The sequence below is a fragment of the Trichomycterus rosablanca genome, chromosome 11 (genome assembly GCF_030014385.1).
Source record: "Trichomycterus rosablanca isolate fTriRos1 chromosome 11, fTriRos1.hap1, whole genome shotgun sequence".
Taxonomy (NCBI): Eukaryota; Metazoa; Chordata; class Actinopteri; order Siluriformes; family Trichomycteridae; genus Trichomycterus; species Trichomycterus rosablanca.
The window spans coordinates 35,305,748-35,316,457 of record NC_085998.1 but is presented as its reverse complement, the minus strand read 5'-3'; the positions used below and the strand labels follow the sequence as shown (position 1 = coordinate 35,316,457).

General features: G+C 40.6%; 2 protein-coding genes across 2 annotated transcripts; one reads left to right on the top strand and one right to left on the bottom strand.

The window, feature by feature from the left end:
* Nucleotides 1–254: 254 nt before the first annotated feature.
* Nucleotides 255–5,646, top strand: klhl36 (kelch-like family member 36). The gene is made up of 5 exons (XM_063004814.1): nucleotides 255–329; nucleotides 1,529–1,602; nucleotides 1,952–3,025; nucleotides 3,117–3,274; nucleotides 4,124–5,646. The coding sequence occupies exons 2-5, from the start codon at nucleotides 1,543–1,545 to the stop codon at nucleotides 4,701–4,703; spliced, it is 1,872 nt and encodes a 623-aa protein (XP_062860884.1). The 5' UTR covers nucleotides 255–329; nucleotides 1,529–1,542; the 3' UTR covers nucleotides 4,704–5,646.
* Nucleotides 5,647–6,323: 677 nt separating this feature from the next.
* On the bottom strand, nucleotides 6,324–10,467 carry zgc:56622 (uncharacterized protein LOC326033 homolog). The gene is made up of 10 exons (XM_063004813.1): nucleotides 10,207–10,467; nucleotides 9,600–9,770; nucleotides 9,029–9,145; nucleotides 8,843–8,920; nucleotides 8,647–8,763; nucleotides 7,728–7,840; nucleotides 7,507–7,594; nucleotides 7,313–7,396; nucleotides 6,615–6,697; nucleotides 6,324–6,515 (listed from the first exon to the last, which is right to left on the bottom strand). The coding sequence occupies exons 1-10, from the start codon at nucleotides 10,294–10,296 to the stop codon at nucleotides 6,482–6,484; spliced, it is 975 nt and encodes a 324-aa protein (XP_062860883.1). The 5' UTR covers nucleotides 10,297–10,467; the 3' UTR covers nucleotides 6,324–6,481.
* Between the last annotated feature and the right edge of the window lie 243 nt (nucleotides 10,468–10,710).

Below are 10,710 nucleotides of genomic sequence, written 5' to 3'. Positions count from 1 at the left end.
CCAGTATTTTAGTGTGGCGCCTGGCCTACAAGAACACAGAATTAAGCAGTAAATAATTCTTCATTTTAGTTTATTCTTGCCAATCATAACCCAATGTCCTCCTGACAGCTCAACTGAATAAATACTTAATCATCAGTTAGAATGAATGACACATGAAAACAAGCTTTTCCATCACTATCCTGGAATGTCTTTTATTTTGAAAAATAAAGACTGAGCCCTAATGTGAGCTTCACACTTCCTTCATATGCCTAATGTAGTATAACTTGTTTACTTGTTGTAATTAAAGTTATTTATAATAAAATCCCCCACAGGAACAGCATGAAAAACAGGTAAAATAATTGTTTATTTTACCAACTGGTTGTCACCTGGTTCTTCATATAAAATACTCAGTATAGGTGCAACGGCAGCTCTCGTTTCACTTCGCCAGATTTATATTGTGCTTTTGTTGTGGTTTTATCAGAATAACCTTTTTATGTAGCACGTAGTGCACTATAAAATAAGTGTTGTTCAATTTATACAAAATAATACATTTATGTCCATTATTTAAGTCATGTGCGATTCAGTCAGCATTGTTTCTCAACAATTAGGCATTTTATAGTTAGCTGTCAATGTTATACATATTTATACTTTTTTTTTTTTTTTACATATATGAGAGCCTATGAATATAGTCACGTGGTCTCTAGTACTTCAGAAAACTGTTGTCACTTAACACAGTCCCCACTGCATTAAGAAATGTAGTCTGAAACTTTCTTATGTCCCCCCTGTCCTGGTATCTCATCCATGCTTTTGATACTGTGCTCAGAGACACAGTAAACCTTCATGCTATGGATGTGCCATCCTGTAGGAGCTGGACTACCTGTGCAACCTGAGAGGGCTGCAAGTACCACCTCATACTACCAGTTCTAACAGGGACTCTAGCGTCCTTTCTGTGTGGAGTTTGTCTGTTCTCCTCGTGTCTGTGTGGGTTTCCTCCGGGAGCTCCGGTTTTCTCCCACAGTCCAAAGACATGCAAGTGAGGTGAATTGGAGATACAAAATTGTCCATGACTGTGTTTGACATTAAGCTCGTGAACTGATAAATCTTAAGTAAAGAGTAACTATTATTTCTGTCATGAATGTAACCAAAGTGTGTAAAACATGACATTAAAATTCTAATAAATAAATAAAACTAGAGAAGAATCAGTCAGGAGGGATAAAGGAGAGTGTAAATGTCTGTAGCCACCACCTGTAAACCATTCCCTTTTTGATGGTTGTCTTGCTGTTGCCTCTCCAGTGCACCTTTCACTTTAACTGACTTGGTGTTTTACTGTGATGATTAAGTGTTCCCTTCATTTTTTGAGTAGTACAAAAATACATGACTTGATCTTTACTATTTGTTTGGGTACTATTTTTTGTTTTGTTTTCATTTATTTGTTTTCCATTTTCATTTATTGTATTATTTTGCATCTTTTTCCATAAATTATATAATCCTAGTGGATACATTCGAATAATTTTTTTAATATCCTCTCTATTTTTTATTATATTGTTAGAAGGAGATGACGGAATGGAAGGTGGGAAGCAGAACCGACTTTGCCGCCCACAACAAATCAGCGAGTTTTCAAAGGTATTCATAGTTATAGACATGCACCTATTCTATTTTTTGAAGATTTAGAGTTATGTTTTATTCTCTGAAATCACCAGCTTAACAACAATTAAAATCTCTAAACAGCTGAGTGATGATCTAAAAATGAAAAAATCTAAAAAAGCTATAGAAGATATAAAAGAACTCTCAGCTTGGCAATAATCACTGTCCCAAATTTCATACACAAATGGTACTTAAAAGAAAATGCTAAAGTAAAGTGTTTGTGGGTTGGTATAATTAGTATATAGAGAGAGTCTCTCAGTACTATCTTGGTTGAATAACAAAACTGGCCATGTATTACCACCAATTCTACTATTTCTGCTTATGACAGGTGTATCGATGGGCTGATCAAGCCAGTTACCTCCTTCAGGGTCTGAATGATCAGCGAGAGTGCGGTCAGCTGTGTGATGTGGTGTTGGTGGCAGACGGGCAGCGGGTTCCTGCCCACCGTGCCTTGCTTGCCGTTTCCAGCCCATACTTTCAGGCTATGTTTACAATTGGCATGAAAGAGGAACGCCAGTCTGAGGTGGAGCTCGTGGGAGCTTCATATGTGGGAGTAAAAGCGGTTGTGGACTTTCTGTACAGTGGCGAGCTGCTTCTGGATGGCGGAAACATCGACTACGTGCTGGAAACTGCTCATCTACTGCAGGTCTGGCAGGCGGTGGATTTCTGCTGCCAGTACCTGGAGAAGCAGGTGAATGAAGAGAACTACCTGTACCTGCAGGAACTAGCCATGCTTTACAGCCTGGAGAGACTAGACTCCTTTATTGATCGCTTCATCTTGGAACGATTCGCTACACTATCATTCATGCCTGGGTTTTTAAGGGATGTGAGCTTATCAAAACTCTGTTGTTACTTAGCAAGTGAGCATGTGCAGCACGACAGTGAGCAGGCTCTTTTCCAAACTGCCTTTAAGTGGTTAAGCCAGAAAACCGAGCGTCTGGCAGCGGCCCACCAACTCCTGAGCCATGTCCGTTTGGCTCTGATCTCACCAGCAGAGCTAGCAGACAGTGTCCTGCCAGCTGTGTGCTCTTTGCTGCCAGCAGATTCAGGCTGCCAGGCTCTGGTGGAGGAAGCACTGAGTTACCATGCCCGTTTCAGTGCTCAGCCGGTGCTACAGACCACGCAGTCTTCTATAAGAGGAGGGGTAGAGCGTCTTCTGCTGGTCGGGGGAGAAGTGTATGAGCGTGGAGAAGAGTTGAGCACTGATGTGAGCTGGCTGGATGAGAACGATGGAACGTGGGTGGTGGAGACACAACTGCCTGCTCAGAGAAGCCACCACTGTGTTGCAGAGCTGGGTGGCTTCATCTTCATCGCTGGTGGCAGTTCATCACGAGATAATGGTGGAGACGCAGCAAGTAATGTACTCTACAGATACGATCCACGCAACAACACGTGGGCCAAGGTAATCAGCTCCTGATTGTTTTATCATTAATCTAATTTGCTAATGAGCATAATGCTTGATTTTAAAACTTTTATTGATTCTCTTTCTTTAGGGTGCCAGTATGAACCAACAGCGGGTGGATTTCTACTTGGGTACGATGGACAATTCTCTAATTGCTGTTGGGGGTCGCAACGATAGTGGTGCACTATCATCTGTTGAGGTCTACCATCCTGTCGAAGATTTGTGGACCTACTTAGCAGGGCTGCCCAGGTATTTATTTTTTCCACACATTGTCTTTTTAGGCTGATTTGAAAAATAAGTCAGAATTTTCCAACTAAACAACAACTGTAGTGCATTAAAGAAGTTTATGTGGGGCGCCCCTGGTGGCGCTGACAACCCCCCAGCACAGCAGCGTTGAGATTCTGAGCTCCCGGATTCGAATCTCGGCTGGGTGCCTTCTAGCAGGCACATTCGGCTAATGCCTGCAACAGACAAAATTGGCCTTCAGTCTGCTCGGTGGGAAAGACCGGACTAAGGGGTGGGCGCCCGTTCTTTTAAAAAATGAGTGCAGATTCGAACTGGGCACATGTGACCGACATGAAGGCGTCCGGGTGATGGTGATGGTCAGGGGCTGTATTTTTAGAGGGTAGCACAAACCTCTATGGTACCCTGATGACTGTTGGTTTATGGGATGAAATCCTCAAAGTCGTTGTCAGACCTCAGGCTGGTTCTGTGGCCCCTGGGTTCCTCCTGGTGCAGGACAATGCCCAGTCTTCATCCAGGTGTGGGAGAAGATCCCCAAAGACACCATCCGCTGTCCCATTAGGAGCATGCTCAAACGCTGTCTAAAGTGCACACAGGCACGAAGGCGCCATACTTACTACTTAGTAACATTATGAGTTGCCGTGATGAAATTCATACAAATTGGATCAGCCTGTAGTTTCCCTTTTTTACCTGAGATTTTTAGTGTGATTTTGAATTCAGGCTTCACTGGGTTGACGATTTTGGTTTCCATTGACCAAATTGCAGTTTGAATCTTTTGTTCACAAAAATCCAATGTGTGATTTAAGTGTTGTCTTATTTTTTTCTGTGCTGGTCTTGTCATGTCTTCTTGTTTAGATTCACATACGGCCATGCAGGAACTACGCACAAAGGAGTTGTTTATATTTCAGGAGGCCACGACTATCAGATCGGGCCTTACCGACGTGACATGCTGAGCTACGACCCGAGTGCTGGCGACTCATGGGCAGAGCGGCAGGCCATGTCGCTGGCGCGAGGCTGGCACTGCATGGCATCGCTTCAGGACCGAATCTATGTAATTGGAGGCAGTGACGATCATGAGGACAGTATTGAGCGATTCGATGTGTTGGAAGTGGAAGCCTTTGACCCACAGACAGAGCAGTGGAGCAGGGTCGCCCCGCTGCGTTTCCCGAACAGCGAGGCGGCTGTAACTGTATGGGACGACAAGATCTACGTGATGGGAGGCTACACCTGGGAGCACATGGACTTCTCTGAAAATACGCAGGTGTTCGTACCAGAGAAGGGACAGTGGGTGATGGGACCTAGTCTGCCCAGGTACATCGCAGGGGCGTCGGCTTGTGTGTGTGTTGTCAAAGCTCATCCCTGTGGTTCAGAGGAAAACAGAATGAGACAAAAGAAGAGGGACAAGCAGAATGGCAGTCAAAGACAAGTCAGATGACCTCAGGAGGACATTGCAGGACTCCTGTCTTAAAGGGAAATTCTACCATCTAAATATGCCGATTACAGCAGGAGAGGCACAGACTGAGCTAAGATCAGCACCTCTCAACTGAATCAATGTCATTTAGCAGACGCTTTTATACAAAGCGACTTACAATTGTCACCATATACAATTCAAGCAATCAAGTGTTAAGAGTTAAGGGCCTCATTCAAGGGCAGAAGTGGGGCTTGAACCAGCAATCTTTTAAATGCTAGTCCAGTACCTTAACTGCTGAGGTACAACCACCCTGTGTTCTGTTAAAGGTTATTAAAAGTCGATTGTTTCTCCTATTGTAATTCTTCTGTCACTCAAGTTGCTGCTGGTTTTTGTAAATTTTGAGGTACAAATACATTGTATCTGCACTTTAGAGCAAACAGTAATGCAGGAACTTTAATATGCACATTACCTTCTCAGTACCAAATCTAGATCAGCATTTGCTAGTCATATTTTGGTCATATAGTTATTAATAATTATGATTACATTATACAGCCCATTTACCAGCAGATGTGTGTCAGGTTAGAGTTTAAACCAACAGAATCATTTAAACAATGACTCATTTGTCAGTTAGCTATTAATTATTAACATCCTAGCTTTTATGAGTGCAGTTTGTTTGGCTTGCACCGCACAAGCAAATCTAACAATGGAACTTATCTGCATTATATTTACAGTTAAAGTCATAAGTTGCTATAGGTCATGTTTCTATAGGACACGTTTTACTGTTGTCAAGGGTAAAGGCATGCAGGGCTTGAAGGGTGGCCTTATAATACTGTCACAGATACACCTCCAAGTAACTCAAATCATTTTGGTGTGTGTAAATGTCTGACCCAGTTAAATGATCTCTTTGTAAACGTTTGTTTGTTGTGTTATAGAATCTGTTAAGGGAATAAATATGAGTTTGAGGGTTTTTTTTTCTTTTTTTGCATTTTTCCCCTAATTTTCCTCCCAATCTAGTCGTATCCAATTACCCTATTGCATTAAACTTCCTCTCTACAGATGTTGAGGAGAGCCGTGACTAACACACGCCCCCTCCGACACGAGTGCAGTAGCCGACTGCATCTTATCACCTGCACGAAGCTTTGTGTACGGAGAGCCACACCCTGATCACACATTATCCCTCGTCTTTGTGCAAGCACCATTAATCAGTCAGCAGAGGTCGTAATTACATCAGTTATGAGGAATCCCCTCCGGCACCCTCCCTTGAACAACAGCCAATCGTTGTTCATGTAGGTACCCAGCCTGCCGGGTGGCAGAGCTGAGTTTCGAACCGATGAGTTGGAAATGTCAGCTCTGGTGTGTTGGTGTGGTTTTTCGCTGCGCCACCTGAATGCCCAAATATGAGTTTTAATGTGTTTAACCTAAGTGTAAGCAAAGTTATGATATCAACTATATCAAAGAAGATCAAAACAAAGTGTTAACTGTAGTGGCCACTGCCAGACGCTCGGTTTTCTGGCTTATTTAAAAAAAATGTCCATATAAACAAGTATTGGAACACCACTTCTAATTATTGAATTCATGTTTCAGCCACAAAATTTGCTAATTGAGAGCAGTGTAGTTAAAATAAACTTTGCTGTGTTAGGTAAAGACATAAAAAAAACTTTTATTCAGACTCTCTTAGGTTGATATTACAATGTTATTAACACATTTCAGTTTATTTCTTAAACAAGGTCTGCTTTTTTTGTAAACAGGTTTTGACAAAAAGGTTCTTTTCTGTCTGAGCTTCAGCAGACGATGACGACATTTTACTCAAAGGGGTAGAAAGGATGAGACTGCAACCTGTGCAACAAAAAAAACATCGTAACTAGTCATGTAACTTCACATGTTTGGACTAAATTGTTAAGAATTGTTTAATTGTTTTGTAATGTGGGCGTTTACTGTTCTATGATGCAGGCCCGCCAGTTTCGATTTAGAGCCCTGAGTGCCCTCATGTCCTCCTCATCCAGGGAAAAGTCAAAAATCTGCATTCACACAAAACAACATTATTACAAACTTTTTACCTGTCTGTACTTCCAAAACATTAGACTTTTGGTAAGCCCCCTTTAGCACATGTGAGACATTTCAAGTCACTGGAAATGTTAACTGTGTATTACACACTGAAATTCAACCCCTCATCTTCAAATGTGTTATGGGAATGTGCGTTTACATTTACTTTACATTTTCAGCATTTAGCAGATGCTTTTATCCATAGCGATTTACAGTTGTGACAGTGTACAATCTAAGCAATCTGGCAGTGGTGAGGCTTGAACCTGTAACTTTTTTTTTTTACATTTTCAGCATTTAGCAGATGTCTTTATCCAAGACTATAGAGACTGTATACATTGCAAGCAATTAAGAGTTAATTGAGAGCCCAACAGTGGCAACCTGGCAGATGTGGGGCTTGAACCAGTGATCTTCCAGTTACTAGTCCTGTACTTTTAACCGCTAAGCTACCACTGTGTTCATTTAATTTGTGCTCAAAAATATAATTCATTCAGTGTATGCTGCTTTTTTCCGTTCACAAATCAATGTAATCCTTTCACACGTCAGAAGGGAAGTACAGTATTTATTTAAAAGGTCAAACTGCACCGAGTTACCTTTGTATTTTCCAGAATGTGGTTTGGCTTCACGCTCTTTGGAATCACTGCAATGTTTTGTTCTGTGTGATATCTCAGCAAAACCTGCAACATACTCATTATTTAATCATGTAGTGAAACCATCATGTACAGTAAAAGATGCAGATGTAAGTATTAGCAGGGAATTGGGTTTTTCCTCTATATGGAGCTATAACCTGTGCAGGTGTTCGTCTGTGTTTTGCAGCGATTTGTCCAACCACAGGATCCTCCAGCAGTTTATCAGGATCTCTCTCGCCTCTATGACTGTATAAAAGAAGGTATTGGGAGAAACTCTGGTACTTTAGAAATAAATGTACATTTAATATTTAATGAAAAATATCATACTGATATCAATTCAAATCTAACAAAATAATGATGTTATAAAAAATGCACTTACAACTCTTTGGGTCTTCCTGGTGAGCCTAAGGGACTGTAGGCTGTGAGAGCGATGTTCTTTGACTTACAGTATTCAATCAGACCTGACTGCACCATGTAAGGATGAAGCTCGACCTTTATATGACAAATAAAATGCACTGAACACATTGCACAACTAATTTTCAATTCAACCTTGACCAGATTTGCTCTGCTGATGGGCTTTTTAAATGTATACCACAGACTGATGAGTCAAAACATTAGGACCCAAAGATGTGCATAGAAATGTCTATTCCCTAACAATTGTGCATGACCAGAATTTCATGACCAAAAGCACCTACAATAAGCATGCAGGCATCTGAACTGGACATTGGAGGAATGTATACTGCTCAGACGAATCTTGTCTTCTTCAAGGTCATGTAAATGGCCCGGCTTGTGTGTATCACTTAGCACCAGAGTGAACCATAAGACAATTTATCTTGCAATGTGCAGAAGTTGAAGGACCTGCTGGTAACGTCCTGGTACCAGATACCACAGAACTCCTTGAGACATCTTGTGGACTTCATGTCTCGACTGTTTTGACAGGTGGGTTTAATTGATCTGTCTGTCTGTCCACCTACCTGCTGTTCATAAAATCGTAGTTGGGTTAGTCTGGTGTGGAAGAACTTAACTGGCCGTGAATCCTGATCTCAACCCCATTAAACACTTCTGGGATGAACTAGAATGGAAATTGTGTGTCAGGCCCTCTCATCCAACATCAGTGTCTGACCTCACAAATACTCAATACACAAATAAATGGGCACAAATTCACACAGACAATTAAAAATGCTGATGGATTTAGAATGGGATGTCACAAAAGATAAAAAGCTTCTGTAGATGTTATGTGTGGGTGTTCCAATAATTTTATATACAGTGTATATTAATACATAGAATAAGTTCAGTACCTGATTGACAGCTGGAGTGATTGTAGCATCAGACAGCAGCCTTTCCAGTTGTTGGACTGAGAAGTTGGACACGCCAATACTCTTTACTTTTCCAGAGGTTTTCAGAGCTTCCATTCCCTACAGTGTAGGTAAATAATGTGTTAGTGTGATATTTTATTTATTTTTTTGTTTATTTTTTCTCCAGAGATCAGCTCACCCTCCATACGTCCACATAATCAATGTCTGATGTAAGCATCTTTCCATCCTGCATTGGAAAAAGCGCATCACCAACTTTCTATAGAAAACAGGAGAAAAAAAAACAAGCATTAGTGACTAGTGTTAAAGACAACAGGTTAAAAAAACAGCTCATCTTTCTACTTCTTAAAAATCCTATTTTAATTACCTTTAGTCCAACAGGGAAGTGCACCAGGTACAGGTCCACATAATCCAGCTGCAGGTCACTGAGAGATTTATTTAGACAGTCAGGAATGTGACTGGGGTCATGATAAGTGCACCACAACTGCTCAAAACAAAATTAGGTTATATTAAATTAAATTAAGACTGTATTATTTAAGTTTTATTGAAGAATGGGCTTTGTTACTTGGTTTATGATTGTTTGTGTGCTGTTGTCACAGTTATTAGGGTGTTTACAAACCCTATTTCTGGAAAAGTTGGAACATTTTGTAAAATGCAATAACAAGCTATTATCTCCTTTTTATAATATGTCGTACATTTTCAATATGACAGAGATCCGCACTGCTGGCAGGCCGGTCAAGCACACGAGCTCTGTGTCTACACAGTTTTCACTCTTTTTTGCTTGTCCCAAATTCTTTTCAAGTTTGTTGGTGGCATCAAATTTAAGACTTGATTATATTTTAAAAATAAAAAGTTTGTCATTATATTGCATTTTACCAAACATCCCAGCTTCTCTCTGAATAAGGTTTGTACTTGTAGAAGATTTATGTAAGACTCACCTTAGTCACAACGAACATGTCCTGGCGCCGAATGATGCCCTGCTGCATCTTGGAGCGGAGCGCCTTACCCACCTCCACCTCATTCTGATAACTGTAAGCTGTGTCCACGTGACGGTAACCAGCAGCTATAGCTGTCTCAACTGCGCCCTGACACAGATCTGGGTTTGTGCTCTGATAACCATGAAAAAAAAACAGTAAAACTGTTTTATCATGTTCTAATAACCACAAAAAGCTATGCAACTCACACTACAGATTTCTATTAAGGAGTTTCTTTAATAACAGTCCTAATGTCTGTAGCATAAATTGACTTTAAATAAAGGTTATATGTGCCCTCTAATAGACTGGCAACCTGTCCGAGGTGCTTTCTGCCTTTTGCTTAGACCCACCACAACCCTGACTAAGAATAAGTCATAGTAAAAAATTAATGCATAAATAAATGAAGAAAGGTAATAAGTCCCTTACACGTTTGAAATTAAGCTTTTTTTTCATCTTTACCACAAGGACTATTTATTACCTATTTAAACATGAATTCCCTGTATTTCTGAAGTTCAATGCATGTAGTTATCTATAAAGCTTAAGTACATGAATTAAAAAACTGTAAAGTTACCTTTAGCCTCCATGTTCCCAGGCCCAGCAGCGGCATATAGTTGCCATCATTGAGCTCTATCTTTCTTGGTTGTTCAAAAGTCTCTTCCATATGGAAATGTGGTCCAGATAAGGTGTCAGGTAAGTAAAGTCAGGTTCTTCCTGTTGTTTTCCTCTTTTATTTCTAATTTTCAGTCTGTGCTCTTCTTTGCTTTACTGCATTTTCCCTTCTGTAGGCTTCTGCTGTACTTTATCTCCACAGTTAATCATTACGCTTTACACTGTGTGTGTGTGTGTGTGTGTGTGTGTGTGTGTGTGTGTGTGTGTGTGTGTGTGTGTGTGTGTGTGTGTATGTGTTTAAATACTTTACCACTATTGTGCATGTATGCACTGCAGCCTGTTGGCAAAATTAAGGAAAGTGACCTTAACAGCTACAACCATGTGACACTCTCCTGTTTCCTTAAAAGCAGGAAACTCTCTCACTCTCAGTCTCTTTTTTTTTTAAACATAATGAGCTTAAATTAAT